The sequence below is a fragment of the Nipponia nippon genome, unplaced genomic scaffold (assembly GCF_047370975.1).
Source record: "Nipponia nippon isolate SJK-2023a ecotype South Korea unplaced genomic scaffold, ASM4737097v1 scaffold_3, whole genome shotgun sequence".
Taxonomy (NCBI): Eukaryota; Metazoa; Chordata; class Aves; order Pelecaniformes; family Threskiornithidae; genus Nipponia; species Nipponia nippon.
Genome location: NW_028262347.1, coordinates 103,671,320 through 103,689,146, shown reverse-complemented (window position 1 = coordinate 103,689,146; position 17,827 = coordinate 103,671,320). Strand labels below are relative to the sequence as shown.

Here is a 17,827-nt window from a genome sequence, read left to right as displayed (position 1 = left end):
CAATCTTTCCCTACAACTCCCTCAATTCTCCTCCTACCTACACCTATTTGAGGGCTACACTGCTGCAGAACTGTAACATGCAGGCTGAAAAGATTTCAGGCAGTGCTAGTGCCCATATCTCAACTCTGGAAGCTCCCTGTGCCTTAAAAGGAGAAAGACTGGTTTTGGGTAGTTTTGGTGTTTGTTTGTTTTTTGTTTTAACATGATCTTTCATTGTCCCAGCCCTCCAGAAGCAACACAGCCAAGCCAAAAGGCCAAACATATTACTCCAGGCTGCAGCACTGCGCTAACGTGGCCAGTGAATCCTGGTTAGTTCAGAGAAGAGACAGTAAGGTGGCAGCTGCTTGCAGAAGAGTGTCTTGATTACACCCTAAATTAGAGGACATATGACAAAGAACTCTCCCATTCTCCATTCCCAATGCCTGCACAAGAAACAAATTCTGAAATGCTCATGCTATTATGTTCCAAAGAATTCACATAACCTTTGGAAACATCTATATAATCTAATGCATTATCAAGTATTAGAAATATTCTCTGGAAGTGACAAATTTATACAGAGAGCAAACTGATTATTAGGTAAGTAACGGTCAGAAGAATTTTTCTGCACAGAATTATCTACCCTGGAATTTCCAAAAAACAGGTGATAGACCATGAATTTAAGTTCATAGACTTCTTTGTACATTTTGGTATCCAGCCATCTTCAAAATTGCACATACAATCAAAAAGTACCTTTTTGACATCTCAGTTGAAGGGAACTAAAAGTACTATACAAACCAGGTTTTGGAACATTGTATAAACACATTCCATGCACAATCTTAAAAAAAAGCTCACAATAAAATCATTAAAGAGCAAGACAGACAACTGAACGCTCCCTACACATGCAGGACCAAAGATAAAATTTTAGAAATAGGTAAAAGAATGAAATTCTACAAAAAAAAAAGGAATGGAGGAAAGGAGGAAAAAAATTCATGCACAGAAAGACAGATGTCTTGGAATATGACTTCTGATAACAAAATACCTAAGCCTTTATAAACATCCCATTAAAACGGGCAATAATAATAAAATGCTACATATGTCTCTCAAAAGAAAGGTATTTTCTGCATTAATACTTGTACTGCCAGGTTCTATGAAGTCATATTTCAAAACATTCCTACTCTGTCTGGTCTGTACCTTTTTTATTGCCATATATGAGTCGCTCTTCAGATGGAGAGTCCAGAAAAAAAGGAAATGAACGATGGAGAAAAAGGTGAGTGAGACAAATAAAATAAAGATATTTAACTTGGCAGTGGTAATAAAGAAGGAATGGAGAAGAAATGTGAAAAAATAAAATGGAAAATTGCAACACTTAAAAATGCATTCATCGAACAAGAAGTGGAATTGTCGAGCGTATTTTAAAATTTGATGATAAACAAGTGAAAGCTTGAAAGTCAACAGTTAAAAAAAAAAATCCATTCACATAGAAAGATCAAGCGTAGACAGTACCTAGGTGGCATTAAGAGATGCATCAAGCAAAGAAATTGTTAAAGGAGACATAAGAATAAAATAATTCAAATTAGGAACTGCAACTATCGTACTGAAGACAGGGCATATGCAATCTACTGATGACTGCACTTATGCTGGACAACCTAAATCCTAACATCTCAGAATACCACCAAACCCTCCCCTGCAAATGCTTGGTGTAATTGCTTTATGCTCAATTTAGTGGATTACTTGAATGAAAAACATAAATCAACTGTTTGCAGGATCACATTTGAGACTACTTCTAAGTTTTCACGTTTCTGGCAACAATCTAAAAGGCAGCAAAGTTCAAGTGGCTCATAACCAGTGCATTCCAACCTAAAACACACAGCTGCTTGATACAACACTACTCTGCTACTGAATTTGAACACACTAGTTCTCAAACACTAAGAATGGGGTCATGTCTCTAATATCTTTATAAATGATCTTCAGTGTTCCTCAAAGGCTGCTGAAACTTTCCTTCCTCCTCCCCCATCATCAAACAATCCACCAAATCAGTTCTGTTAATGGATAAAATGAAGCAAGTCTGAGAAACTTTTAGGTGTGACATTAAGCACTACTGTAAAAAAACAACAAAGTGCAATATGCTAGGTCTTCATGTTAATGTTGCTTCTTAATCATCATGCTACAAACATCTCCTTAACAATCTACTGTATCATAGTTTACAAGATAGAAAGATGTTATAATTCATTACATAAATACATATTAGGCAACGTACATATAAAAGTTCTCCTAACTTTTATGCTTTAAACTTAAACACCAAGACTTAAACTTGTATTTCATACTTTCTGTATAGTACTTTGCCATAAGAAATACTATATCTGACTTTCACTTATATCAACTCTTTATTGAAGAGCAATCATTAAGAAATTTAAGATCTTATCATAAATTTATTCTAAATATTAGCAAAGTAAGTTTAGTATGTTTCAAATTTAAAGTGCCAAGAAACGCTCAGGATTTTCCATGAAAAGTTGCAGTTTTAAACAGAAATCAGATATGAGTATTTGCAAAGGATACCACTACTGCTTCTTGATCACAAACACAAAACCACAATTCTCTTCTCTGCCCCCCCAAAGTGTCATTATCTAAAGAAAAATTTGAAAGCAATTTTGTTCAAATTCCAGGTAATATTACACCAGTTTAAGCTAACTAGTGTTTCACAAGGTATTACCATTAAAAAGATTTATGTATCTTAAAGTAACCCCTACCGTCAAATTGATCTTCTCCCTCTGTCATCAGTTCATCATCAGAGCAAATGCTCAAAACATTCACCAACATTTCTGTTACTGTATAGGAAAAAAATAAATCTTAATTCATTCCTTGTAGAATTTAAAATATTTCCGTGCACACAAGACGTAACTAGTCACCCGCAACTATAGTGAATGAACTTCCCACATCATAGCCATTGCTTAGTAATCTGGTTTCAAAAATACGCGTTTTTCTTGATGTGCACTGTCACAGAATTTAAAAAGCTCAGAAAAATAAGCAGTTAAAAATTATACCACCTAACAATCAAAGAACACAGCAGAGCTTTCTCTCCTATCTTACAAGGAGTTCTTTTAGATAACAATCTCGTGTATTACTATTTTTACATTGGGATAAGTATTTGAACTAGATTTTATGCAAAATTTACTTAAATATGAAAGCATTTTGACTGCTCAAATTTAGGTTTAAAATGAGAAAGCTATTCCATTTCTGGCACCTGCAGGCATGTAGCAGAAGAACTGAAGCAGAAAAATATGATATAAACATGGTGCAAATTACATGTCTTTTCAAACTCCTCTTAAAAATATCAACATAGCGGATACACAAACTTGTCTCAAAAAGCTTGTATTGTCTTTCTCCAGGAATCTCCCTATTCTGCCACTCAATCTTTCGCACATATATCAGACTCTTTCTTAAAACAGTCGAACTTCTCCTCCCCCTAGAGTGTTCAGAAACCTATTCCAGAAGGTTCAGTCAGATGGTTAAAAACCCTGTAAATTCCTGTCTACATTTATTCATGACTAATTCATACAATCCCTGTGTTATCTGCTATGGTATTCTTCTCCATTCTTGGGAAAGAGTTACTCTCTAATGAAAAAAAAAATAAAGAGGTTTTGGGGTTCCTGAAGGGTTTTGGGGGTTCATTCCCTGTTTTTGGGGTGTCTGAGGGGCTGGGGGGGGCTTGGGGGTTCAGCCCCTGGTTTTGGGGTTCACAAAGGGCTCAGGATTTGGGGTTCGGTGCCTGGTTTGGGGGTTCACGAAGAGCTGGGGGGCTTTGGGGAATAAAGAGAGGTTTTGGGGTTCCTGAAGGGTTTTGGGGTTCAGTGCCTGGTTTTGGGGGTTCAGTGCCTGGTTTTGGGGTATCTGAGGGGCTGGGGGGGGGTTGGGGGTTCAACCCCTGGTTTTGGGGTGTGCTCAGAGCTCAGGATTTGGGGTTCAGTGCCTGGTTTTGGGGGTTCAGTGCCTGGTTTTGGGGTGTCTGAGGGGCTGGGGGGGTTTGGGGGTTCAGCCCTTGGTTTTGGGGTTCACAAAGGGCTCAGGATTTGGGGTTCGGTGCCTGGTTTGGGGGTTCACGAAGAGCTGGGGGGCTTTGGGGAATAAAGAGAGGTTTTGGGGTAATTTTGGGGAAATTATTCTGATTTCAATCTGTTCAACACAGACTAGACAATATTGACACTGTATCCTTCACCAAAAGTGGAAGCATGTATTTGTCCAAAGGCAAGACAAACTACAAGGGCCATGGTTCCAGCAGTCTTAAGCATACAGTGGGTCAATGAGCAACTTATTTAACAGTACTTGAGTGTCTCATTACCAGCATCATAACAAAAGCAAAATAAACAGTATTAACCCTTTGGTGTTGAAAACGTTATCTGCCGCATCATCAGGTAAGAGAGAGAGAAACAAAAAATCTCCTTTAAAATGTCAGGTCCCTCCATTTAAAAATAAAAAAAATTGTTGAGTGGGTTAGACACACTAAAAAGCGTCCAAATTATTTATGTTTAACGGCTCACTAAAGACAATATAAACAAATCTAGAATCCTAGGTTTATATGACCATAAATATATCATCTCAAGAATACTTTTCAAAGAAATTTAAAGAGCTTCCCAGATCTCTCTTATAAAAAGAGCAGTTCCTGTCATGGAAGGATTTTAAACAGACCCAAATAGCATCTAACCTCATTGCTTTTTAACTGAAGACTACTTGGAGCCCCCAGTGTCCTAGATTCAGAGTTATCAACTCTAGAGGGGGAAGGGGGGGGGGGGGGGGGGAAGAGGATCTGTGCTAAATTATCTTTTTTACAAGAAAAATTATAACTGAAGAAGTTATCTTTAATGAAGGTCAATCTAACTATATAGAAAAGTTAAAATTTTACGTGAACATCTCAACATAGTTTATACCTATAACTATACAAGATTAATAATGTATGTAACCTAGCATTTTGTAGAATATGAACAATTTTCATATTGACTTCAAATGCAGTTCAAAGGTACTACTCAACAATGCAGGTATACATCTTCAAGGGAAATTATCATTTTTGTTAACACCTCTGCTTTACTACATGCAGTTTCAACTATCTTGACTGAAACAGGTGAAGAAAACAACCAAAACCTGTAGAACAAGTTGTATTTCAGTCTATCCTTTCTCAGAAACGGCATTTTCACATGCCAAAAAACCCCTCCAAATCAGTTTAACAACTTCACCAAATCTTCTACCTGATAAAGACAAATACAGATACCCATTTTAAAAAAAAATATGCAATTATCTTAATTGGTAAATATATTTAAAAAAAAAAAAAAAATCTTCCCAACACCAATCTGGGAGAAATAGGAAAGATATTCATCGATGTGTAACTTTTGCCTACCTTTTTCTCCAACAAATGGCAAAGACCATGTGAAAACATCCATAAAATTTGGTAGCCAGTAAGGATGAGGAGAACAATTGAACTGACGAATATTCATCACATTGTTTTCATACTTTAATACAGCAGCTAAAATAAAATTCAGACATTTTGAAAAAAATGTTTAAAACTTGCGAGTACCACAAATGTAAAGTCACAGGTTTGTTTTAGCTCTATTTTATACTATAGACAAAATAATCCCAGAGATACTCCATTCTCTTTCTTTCACAGGATTTACAGGACAGATTTCTAATGGAGAACTTTGGATTTTTATTGCACATGTTGCAGTTTAAGGCACTCTTACATGTCAATATAGTTCTTTACCATCCTATTATAGGTCTATAACAAGCAAAGATTTTAAAAGGTCCTGAAAAGGTATAATTTCAGCAACTTTAACAAAATCCTAACTCAGAACAGCAGTATATCCAGATTCAGGTTTTATTCTTCATATGTGTCTTCCCACATTGTAAGCCTGGAGTAAAACCATCGAAATCTAGAAGAGCAGGGAGAAGGGGAAGCAGAGAAATAAAACAGAAAAACAGAAGCATTCTAAAGCTAAATAAGCATTGACTGCATTTCTCCATACTTACGCTTGCATTACACTGGGAATAGGTGATGTGAAAAAGGATTCTTAAAACACAGTATCCACAGAGATGTTGAAAAAATGTAAAAAGCCAGTTGAAGCTATTTTTGTTTCTCCTTTACTCTACAATCAGTGCAAGTAACAACAGCTCGTCTTTTCCTCTACACAGTTAATCACCTTACATAAGTGTTATGGGTTGGGGGCATGGTTCTTTGGAGGTGGGTGGGAGAAAATGCAATGTATTTCATAAAAAAGAGGTCTTGCTTTCAAAGGAACACTATTTGAACATCTGGAGGTTGTTCATTCATCACATACTTGAAATGCCATACTTTAACATCATACTTGAATTTCAGCAGGCTTTATTTTTAATTATTTCTGTTGTTGAACTTTGTTCTCATCTATGAATAATATGAATTCACAGCTAAGCTCTTCTCTGTAATTCTGACTTGTAAATCTTCCTCCACACTATTAAGCATGTTTTTCCTGTGCAACTTTATCTTAAGCAGAGGAGGGACAAAAATTAATTCCTTCTATTTTACACCTCCCTAATAACATTTCCAATGGTGATCAGTATTTAGATCTGTACGTGCTCTTTCTTTGTTTCCCATACATGGCCATTATGGCCCTGCACCATCACAATTAGACTCTCAGATGCCATGATAACACAAACTACCTTATGCATAGGCTGCTGATCAGTGCTTCCTCCCTTCCTTACTTAGTTCACAAACTAAAGACAACCCAAGGAGTGAAAACTCACAGCACAGGAAAGCCTTGCCTGACTGGAAAACACCAGGTGATGCATTCAGAAGTACTACATAGCAACAGTTTTTACAAAGGAAACATTCGCCAACACTTGTGCTTCAAGGTACCCTTATAGGAGATCACCATTTATGTCATGTGCTCTTCTTCATAATATAACTTTTATTAACGGATTTTTTTTGTCCTTTGATTTCTTACCTGGCAAAAAATTGTTGATATTAGATGACTTACCTAGTAAGACATTTTTATTTTAGTATTACATACAGTTATTAATAACAAGTTCTTACCTTTATTATTGTAGACATCCAGGTAATTAGGTGCTGAAAAAATTGTTATTAATGATGGGAACCCTGTAGTTTGACTTTTCCTGTACATTCTATAACTGCAAAACCAAACAGATTATTTTACATCTTACAGCAACAAGCAATTAATTTTTATTTTACACTGTGAATAATTTCTTGAAGGACTTACCCTGCATCTTGTGCTTCATGTGCTCTAATGATTGACAATAAATTATTATTTTGCAAAAATTCACAAACTGCTGGATAGCTGTGAAAGGAAAACAACTATGAGTAAAAGAAATTATCTTAAAATATGCAGCAAGAGTCAGCATTAAAACATCAAATAGATCATAGCATGCTCTCACCTATAAAAGTATGAGCATCCTCTGACTGTATTGTGACTGAAATGCTCTTGTGAATTTTCATTTCCAAAATCTTCTGAAGGATCTGACCACAATAAGTCACACATTGGTCCAAATGCTGGAGGCTCTTTGAATCTATCTAACTGTTTGAGAAAAGGCAACAGCACAAAGACTCTTTGAATATTACACCAGTAAGTTTTACACATTTGTTAAGCTACATATCCATCAATACTAAGTGTTTTTAGAATAAATCCCAACCATATCAAAGAGAAGTAGTTTCTGCATATTTTTTCCTCTCCTCCTCATGAAATAAGGCAGAGGCATGCCAAAAGAACCAAACCTGTTAAGAGCAATAAGATTTATTAGTTGTAAAAAGAAGGGAGATAAATTCCAGACTGATGGATATGTGTGATACAAGGTCAAGTTACAGACAAGGAACAAAATGGTCCTTTTTCATGCACATGCCATATCTACCAATCTGGAGACACTACCAGGAATTAGCAAAGAGAAACAGTACAGAAAACAGGAATGATAAAAGAAAAGCATGAATAATTAGCACTGACTAGAAGAGATTAAATATATCATCCAAAACCAAAAAAATCCCAACCAAAAAAACCCCTGAAACACCTGTCTCCATAACGAATCGTTTAACAATGCAATGAAGAGGTGACTAGCTTAGCCATCTTAGACTTCTTTCATACAGGCTTTATTTCTCAGCTATAGCCCTGGCGTAACGGGCCATAAGCATTTTGGAGATGCCTTTGCTTGCTTGTTCTCTTTTTTCTAGCTGCTTCTTTACAGATTTCCACTTGGAAACACCTGCTTTAGCAGCCTGCAACTTTCCTAGTAACCACAGTTAAAAGGGGCAAAGGTAAGGAGGACAGTGCATTTGTTAACATAAAAGGAAAATACCCTGCTTAAGTAAGTAAGAGTCAATCAATCTCTGATGTCCCAGAAATGAAATTAGATATCCCAGATTCAATGTAAAGTTTCTTTGATCTTTATGTAGCTGGAGTTTGTTCACAAGATGATTTTATCCAAGAAATGTAGGAACAGTTCTTTGATGGACAGTGCATTTATCTCACTTTACCTCCCATACCAAAGAAGATGACTTTGATGGTACTAGAGAACACTTAACTCTTCATGACAGGTTCGAAGGGAGGTTTGGTGAGCACCTGGTGAATTTGAGTCTAACGGTCCATAGGAATCCATTCAAATATGGAACCAGCAGTAGTGCCAAGCTCTCTCATGCCCTGGAAAATCAGAGCTCCCGAGGCTGCCACCTGTAACATAAGTGGAGAGGTCCAGATCTTTACAAATTCCTGCCAGATAATGGCAAGGCAGGTATTAACTGAAGTTGTTGTTGGAATTTATTCAATATTAAAAATCCAGTGGTTTAACATTTCCCACACTGGATGATAAACCCGGTATGGAATAGTTCTTCCAGATTGAAGAAGTCAGTCCATCAACTTCTGCAAGTACCTGAATTTCTGTAGATTAAACCATCAAGTTTCTAAACCTCCAGCAATAAATTTGGGTCCAGAAGCTAACAGAAGCATTCACGCAAGGAAGATTCGACTGTTTGCCGATTGATGTTTCCTGCAATACAGAAGGCTGAAAGTCTAGAAAGCATTTCTAAGAAATTTTCTTGAGTTATTCTTCAAGGATTTTCCTTATGACTTTGGCCAAATGGATAGAGACACTATAAATAAAAAGTTTTGTTGCTGCAAGCAATGCACCTCTCTCCCAAACTACTTCCTCATAGCACTGGAACAATAAGTTAGCCATTTCTTGAAGTAAGGAGGTCAGTTCATAAAAAATAAATATACTTACTTACACACCAAATCAGTGTCTCCTTCACTAGACAGTCTACCACCTGGCATGGTTCTCAAGACATCTCAAAATTTAAGGAAATGTCACTGCAAGCTACTCAACCCAGATTGCATATATCAAATCAGAACAATCAACTTAAGGGTTTCTCTACACATCAGCACAGCAAGAAAGTTAACAAAGGACATGACTCAATTCAAAACACTTGTTACTGATTAACTATTTCTGAGTATGTTGCAACTATGACAAAACAGAATCTCAATACAAATTAGCTTAACATATTTCTAAATATGACTAAGGTAACTGAGAAAGACAATTTCATTCAAGAATAAGAATCACTGCATCTGGTGTTAAAATGGAAATAGGTAGTGTATTTTTTTAATACATACCATAAGATATTTAAATCTAAATTAATTTCTAGGTATTATGCAGTCAGGGCTACTAAACTTAAGTGCATCATACCTCCACATGGATGTTCAAATTCAGGAGTAGCAAAACCTTGGAGGTAGATTAAGGTACAGCACATTAAAACCACTTTACTTCTGAGGCAAAAGACCTTCACAGAAGTTTCACATACTTGAAGATACAGACACCAGTTTTAATTAATCTGTCCTAATTTTCCTAAGAACTATCACATAGTAAAGCCCTAAAAACAATGTGAAGGCCAGTGAAGAGTGGCAGTCATCTTATATTTTACTAAAGAAAAGGAAATTTCAGCAGACCACAGAAAGGAAGCAAGGTATTATAAAGACAGATTTCCAGCAGTGCCCTCATATATTTCAAGGCGCTTTGCTGATCAAGCCTTAGTATCACCAAGAACTAAACAAAAGAATGACCATCTGTTGTAAATGAGGAAGAAAATTCTCTGTCTCTCTTTTTTAAATTAAGAGTCCCCATAACCTTATCTGGACACTTCCCTCCTTACAAATCACTAGGCTTAAAATTCCTGGAATTTTGTTTCAGCAGAAGTCTTGGCAGTGTAAATGAAATCAACTAAATAGCATCTCTAAATTGATGGACACGTGTCTGAAAGAGACACTCTTTACCAACACAATCAGAACATTTGTGTAAACGAAGTTCAGAAAATAAAAATTAGATTACTGCAAGTTTCACAAACTTCCATTTTCCCAGAAATAAGAAGCACTTACAGCAATCTTTCTGGTTAGGCTTTACTGTCATAGCTACTATGATAGCTGTCCTCTACTGGAAATAAGTTTATGCCAGCAAAAATAATAATTGAATTTGTGTCGTTTAATCCCCTTCCTGAATGTCAATAATACTGATAAAAGACTTCACCCAGAAGAAATTGCATCTGCACAGAATCTTCCTTTTTTTCTTAGGTGATTCCAATACTGTTTAGAGAGCTGTGATTTCCCTTCTTATGCCAGATGATTATGCCTACACATGTTTGCAGAGAAGACCTCTCCTTAATAAGAAGTTTTGCTAATAAACCAGAAGGCTTGTAATATTATACAATTGTCTCGACTGTTTACAAAAGTCATTTCACACACCACACTTGTACCACAAGTATAGGATATTTTCCTAGATATAAAAAGAGCATTTCACATTACCCATTTAATTTAAATACATTTACAATATCAGTGCATGCCAAGCTCTAATGCAGCTATTGAAGCTGCTGCCAACCCATGAATAGTGCCTTTTCCAAGTTACCAGATGATTCTTTAAAAAACAAAAAAGGCCCAAAGAACAGCTGTAATAACACTGCCTTACATTTATAAATGTGGTTTTCATCAGAAGCAACACACAATGTAGATTTTCACATATATAAAAACATACAAGTTTATATTTCATCCTAATGTAGCCTTGAGTGTTATACAAGCACATATGAAAGTACAGGCCAAGATGACAGAATTACCTTTTAATTAAATTTACTTGACACTTGGAAACCTGATTAGCTGCAAGACTGAGACTAAAAATGAATCACAATCCTATTATGACAGTGGCTTTCCAAAGCGTTTTTCCAGACTATGTTTCCGTTATACTACTTTCCAAAAAGCTTTGACCATGTTTCTTTTCATCTGTAATGTGAGAAGTGTTAAGGTCTTGTCAGAATAGCACCGTTTACTTGCTCTGTTTTCTTACTTCTCTTTCTCTGCACAATGCATACAGATTTCTGTATGCATTAGTATTTGCTCTGAAAATGGAATGTGCCTCAGTACATTTTCCCCCTTACACCACTGAGCTTTTAAATATGCTTCCTTTCTGTTTCTACCATTTTCTTCTCCTCTCACATCATGCTGCTTGGCAGTGTATTATCTGTAAGTGAAATAAGCTGACACTCCAGCCTCTGAAATGGGCCAGTCAGTACAAAAAAAAAAAATCTGTTGAATTCAGAAATGAGGTTCAGCTGGACAGCAGCCTATAAAACTGAGGAGAGGGAGAGGTAAAAAAAAGGCGCACAAGTAAAGGAGAAAATGCTAAGAAAATGAGAAATATAATAAATGAAGATAAAAGACAAAATGGGCCATCAATATTTATATACTATAAAACCAAATTAGGAACATACTTTTTCCTTCTCTCGGATATTTAGATCTTTTTTGAAATAGGCCCCCACATACCTTCTTCCATATGTGGATAAACCACCTTTTTTCTTCCATCCTTACCTGCCAATTGCAGGGGGGATGGACTAGATGACCTTTAAAGGTCCCTTACATCCCAAAGTGTTCTATGATTCTATGATAATCCCAAAGCTTTCTTAGAACCACCTATTTATATTTTAAGATAAAATCAACTACACTTTAGCTGTTACTAATCATAACAGGAATGGTTTTGAATATCCAAATGCAGCAGTCAAGATGTCGGCAAAGTTAACTACAATAAGTCAAAAAAGAGTATGCAAACAGGAAAGCAATTGAGTTTGAAAATTCCCATCTGACACAATCTTCACCTGACATCAGCAGTCCATGCAAGTTGAAACCCAGTTATTAGAAAGAGATACCTCATGTCATCACAATCTTCTTTGCTTTAAATTGCACACCACTATTTAGTGTTTCCATTGCATAATTTTTAAAACTTGCTTTCATTCTTCTTACCGATATACTCAGCATATTTACCACAGTGAGAAGCACTCCACAGCTGTTACTCAAACGCCTACCAAATTTGCCATTTTAAATAGCAATCTGAATTTCTATTAACTACTGCAATTACACACTCTTTCAAAACCAAAATCCACATGATCAAGAGAGTGAAAAAAAAAAGTTTTCAAAGAAATGTAAGAATAACTGAAATATGATGTTTGATATACCAAACAATTCTAAGACTACAATTAACTTTTACGAGTTTTGTCCTGAAAGCCATGAGAACACTAGCTCTTATCTAGAAAGAATTACAAAGCACTGTTTTAATTGGATATGAAGCTCTTTACATGTACTACCTGTCTCAGGAAACTACGCGGAGTTTTTGAGGGGTTTTTTTGTGTGTATTTTGTAACAGTCCCAGCTGTCCCAATGAGATCTACTAATGGAAAATGCACTAGATAATCCAAGAGTTTTTAATTATGATACTGCTTTGCCTGCATTTCAGTTCCTGATTTACACTTCCAAAAGAGCCAAGAACAGAAAACAATATACTGACAATTTCACAAACATGACTTTGTATAGTATCATATAAATATCTGTATTTCCACTTATTTTCAAATACACAAAATACTCACTCTCCTAATGTCATCTAGTGTATTAATTTCTGGTGAAAGTCCACCATGAACACAAAGAAACTGTTGATTTAAAAGAGCAGCAAGAGGGAGACAATCAAAAGCTTCCATACAAGCATCGTAGACTCTCTCCGAGTACTTTATTTTACCTGCAGGAAAGAAAATATAAAACATTAAGAAATCCATATTAGACAGATGAAGTAATTTAGTGGATCATAATTCTAAGAGCAAATCTCAAAGTGAATATGTAAAAAAAAAAAAAGCAATGAATATTTTTGGGTTTATATGAGCATTTCCAAACACTACAACAGCAAGCACATTTCTAAGACATATTCTCTTCCAGAACTATAAACTTTTTTCATTTCTTCTGTTATCTCAAGTGTGGAGAAACTATTTTTGTTTTCAAAAAAATCACAGAATTATTCTGCATTATACAATTATACAGCATACTTCAGTGTAAAATACTACTGAGAAGTTTGTGATATCTCATTTACAGTGAAAAGCTAAGAACTGCTTATAGATTAACATTACTTTTACCTACATCAGAGAGGGTTTTACCAGGGCAAATGATCCATTTATCACTGGATCAATACTTACACGAGCCTTCAAATGGAGGAGCAGCTTACATCACCAGAAGAGTTATCTTACTAGTATAGCTGAAATCAATTCCCTGGAAGGAAAAACTACTCGGCAGTAGGGTTTTCTTGTTAGCTTCACAATGCTGCTCAGCAAGCGACTTTTTACTCCCGATTATAGCCAAGACAGCAAAATAACCTTCCTCTCTCCAGGATTTTAAAATCAGGATTGCTACATCAAAATTTACTCCATAATATATCTTTACAGACAGCAGTTTTCTACATAACTTGCACTCCACTGCAAGCAATTCTACAGAAGTCAATGGGGCTTCCAAATGTTTGCAAGACCTTAATTAAACTAAGAGACAAACACCTCTCAAGCAAAATGACAGACCGTAGATCAGCAGGTTGGAAGTAAGCTAATTTTATATTCTTAGACAGTACTTACATTCTTGCTTAAAGGTAAAATACTCTGTTAGATGTCTGCATTCATGGTTGCCTCTCAAAAGAAATAACGTGCTTGGGTAGAGAATTTTCAGGACCCATAAGTACAGCACACACTGTTGAAAAACAAAGATATCCAGTAAAATACACTAGTTTATAAGAACTTTAAAAATCATTACTGAGAAACATTGAGTAAGAATGTTAACAGCTTCAAAAGCAAGTAGAGCTTAATGTGCCATTTTAAAATACAGCACTACTTTCCCGAGTCCAGTTCTGGACATGAGTTACGCAAATTGCTTATTACTTTTCTTAAAAACAGCCGCACAGAATGCTGAAAAATACTTATATTTACTGGACACTCAATGATAAAATAAACTCAGCAGAATTATACTGCAGAACACTTTCATCTAGACAAATAATGTATGTGTTTATGCCTAAAATCTGATTTTATAATATGATTCTAAACACTGGCATAAGAAGGAAAGCAGACATTTATTAATAGAAATTAAAATTTAAAAAATGCACAGAACTGTTTACATTACAGTCAGGTATATCATTTGGAGATCATGTTTAAGCTAAGAATGGACAGAGTAAACCTTTTTTCCCCCCAAGACTGGGAAAGCTGGTTGTTTATTCAGTGTTCAAGCAGCAAATTCAAAGAATTATAATAAGTTCCCATATATCATTATTATTACAATATCAGCAGTGAACAGAGTTGAGGACAGAGCTACAAAACATGCACATTTTTTTCAGTTTAGAGTCTGTTACCACCCAGCAGTCTTGGATGTCCGAAATGTATTTCTTAAATTTCAAATCTGATTCTTGTATTTTTAACTGAGCACAGAAATCTCAAAACCCCAGAAGTTTTGGACTACATTGAAGTCACCTGCAAGTTGTCATTATTATTGTTCTTAATCAATAGGAGTACCCTGAAGCTACCATTCTTCAAAGTTATTTTGCATAGAATAGTAAGTACATGAAGGAAGAAAACAAAAGAACACTCTAAAAAACACAGCAAACATGGAGAAATACATCAGTCTTCTATTGTGAAGTTTAGCTAAACTAATTCCTGAATTTTTCTTATCTTCTTAGTAAAAATATGCAAAATAGTAATTTTTCTAATGATACCACTTGCTTTCCAATGTTTTTAGTAACTCTAAAATATCCTGATATATTGCAAAGTCCCCAGACTCTTTAAAACTGCAGATAGCATAATCAGTTTCTTACAAAACAACTGCTTATCATCAAATGAATACATGAATTAATATGGCAAATTCTACAATTGTGAACTGTTTTAGTTTAGTCAGTTTCTATGAAAAATTTATACAAGCTGGTAACCTTGAAAACATTTAATAGAAAAGTGGCAAAATAGTGCCTTCCTTTCAGTGAATGGATACTACATTTGATTGAATTGCTGAGATTTACACGTTTTCAAGCATGTTACCTATTAAGTACAAAAAGATTTTTTTTTTAACCTTTCCTGTACTGGCATATTTATTTTTTATTATTAAATACAGACAGATTAATGTCAGAGTTCTCTATGTCCTGTTACTTCCAGTACAGAAAGAAGAATTTGCACACACTTATGTGAAGGACTCCATCTTGAGCCCAGCAGTTTGTTATATACAACCACGGTACCATGTAATTATCTTTCCTATTAGAAGTGACGACATTTTTTAGTTCGAAATGGGTTACTACTAAAATATCAATGCAATTAAAGATGTTTCAGGACAGACTGATTAAGAATTTATTAGTGAAAAATCAAATTTCACTGTTCATACATTTTTAGAAAATTTCACCTTCACTTTTCTGTGAAAAGCCAAATATTTTACCAAAAGTATATTACATTTCCAATCACTAAGATTTTAGAGTAACCATATATGAAAACTACTGGAGGTCAACTTAGACTTCCTAAATGTTAATTAAGGCAAAAACTTAAGTAGGAAAATTGTTTTTAACATTAAAGTGGAGAACAAACGGCTGATTTTCATGTACCACTTATTTCTTTCTCAACAGCACTACAAAGCACAGCCCCACCTTCATGCACGTGCAGCAATTCAACTTCATTCAGATAATCTGCCATGTACTTCACTGATGTTCCAACAGCCACTCAGAGCAGAAGAGAGCAGATTATCTCAATGAAGAAAGACAAGCCTTTTAAGAACCCTGGAGTGGTTTTCAAGAGTATGTTTAGCATCTCTTTACATATTCCGCAAGTATATTTAACATGCCAAACATTGTATTAAAAATTAAATTAAAATCACATGAGGAAAAAATTAAGCCTGTTCTTATTAATATATTCAAGAACATCCATTCTTCAAAAGTTTTGGTAAGTGTAACGGTTGAAAAGCCTTCACACCATGTTTTGATATATTAACATATATTGTTGCTATGTAAATGTCCTTTTCAAGAACAATTACATTATTTGTTATCATCAAGAACAGGCCAAGAAGATCAAATTAATAAACAGGGAATGTCTGTTGGAATTTTTCCTTATAAATGACTGAGGCAATCACTCTTGCTGCATCTCCGGTTTGTCCACCATCCCTAACAACCCCAAAAGGCACTCTGCATGCCCGCTCTAGTATATATCCACACATGTTACTAGAACAGCATAATTGTTATACAGAAATGAAGTATCATACACCATGACTTGCAAACTACTATTTGAAATGGTACACCACTCTCTTAGATTTGCTATCTATGAAGAGATTCTAAGCTCAGGCACTTCCCAAGCTGGCTCCAGAAGAACAGTTAACTTAAAAATCATCGCTCTGAAACTAACAGATATGAATAAGTGAGTATTTCTGGAGTGTAGCATACTTAATAAACATGCTGAAAATAAAAAAAAATTATTTGTATTCAAAATACCTGAAAAATTAATGGCAGAAACACAGGTCATCCTTAGGGAATGTCTGTAATAGCCCTCAGAATTTTAGTGAAGAAAAATATTAATAATCATTAAAAACCATTTGATTACATAGGTAAAATGAATCTACTTTATACAGATAAACAGTTATAATAAATTAAAAGACGTTGCAGTCATGACTTACCTGTTCTCCAAAAACATACCAACACACCTTCCTGCATATTACCAGAGAAGCAGGATTATGTAAAATATTGCTATAGAATTCAAATTTTTAAAAACTAACTAAAGAAAGAAGAGGAAAAATGAGTAAGTCTGGTGATTTCAACAGGACAGTCCAAACAGCTGGTGAATATCCTCCTGTAAACAGGCCTTTGTCATAGGAGAAAGCACAGCAAGGAAGAACACATTCACATGTTAAAGCAGACCTAAAATTTCATTTGAAAACCTCCGTGAAAGTGTGCTTATAGAAAAATTTAGGACAAAACAGATTAATATATTCAGTTACCTCTATACTAAAATAACCTCTGTCTACATAGTCACCGAGGAAGAGGTATCTTGTGTTAGCAGGTGATCCTCCCACTTCAAACAGCTTCATTAGATCAAAGAACTGGCCATGAATATCACCACACACTGCAAGCAAAAATTTTGTTCAAATTAATTAAAAAAAAATCTAACAGGAAAGTTCCTAAGTTATAGTTAAGTAAACAGCCACAAAGTACTTCTAATTAAGAGGAAAGGCAGGTATAAAGCAGGAATATCAGAAATTTTTGAAGCTTCCCCCTTTGCTTTTCATTAAGATGCTGTCCTCGCTACCTGTGACAACACTGATGATAGCCCTATGAGTCTAGCAGATTGTGGAATATTTTTCAAACACAGTTAATGCACTGAGCATTGAGGTCTTGAAAGTTGTCAGCAGCTCTTTACTGTCCTCCCCAACCCCTTAGGCATCTTTGCAAATTCTCCTTGGTATGCATATTTGAAAATGCCTGCTGCTTTGCAAGAATTTGCTGTGTCCATGTGGGATTGCAAAAAGCAGGGAGTATGCTTTTGTTT

At 35.4% G+C, this 17,827-nt stretch overlaps 1 protein-coding gene across 10 annotated transcripts in view; it reads right to left on the bottom strand.

The window, feature by feature from the left end:
• The window catches only part of PPP3CB (protein phosphatase 3 catalytic subunit beta), a 73,636-nt gene that overhangs the window by 41,603 nt on the left and 14,206 nt on the right, over nucleotides 1-17,827 (bottom strand). For all 10 annotated transcript variants that reach the window (XM_087763942.1, XM_087763939.1, XM_087763935.1 and 7 more), the window contains exons 3-10: nucleotides 17,280-17,404; nucleotides 13,910-14,021; nucleotides 12,890-13,035; nucleotides 7,390-7,529; nucleotides 7,215-7,292; nucleotides 7,031-7,125; nucleotides 5,366-5,491; nucleotides 2,727-2,804 (exon numbers count right to left, since the gene is read on the bottom strand). In XM_087763942.1, the coding sequence (XP_087620068.1) occupies nucleotides 2,727-2,804; nucleotides 5,366-5,491; nucleotides 7,031-7,125; nucleotides 7,215-7,292; nucleotides 7,390-7,529; nucleotides 12,890-13,035; nucleotides 13,910-14,021; nucleotides 17,280-17,404 (900 nt within the window). The remainder of the gene's footprint in view (nucleotides 1-2,726; nucleotides 2,805-5,365; nucleotides 5,492-7,030; nucleotides 7,126-7,214; nucleotides 7,293-7,389; nucleotides 7,530-12,889; nucleotides 13,036-13,909; nucleotides 14,022-17,279; nucleotides 17,405-17,827) is intronic.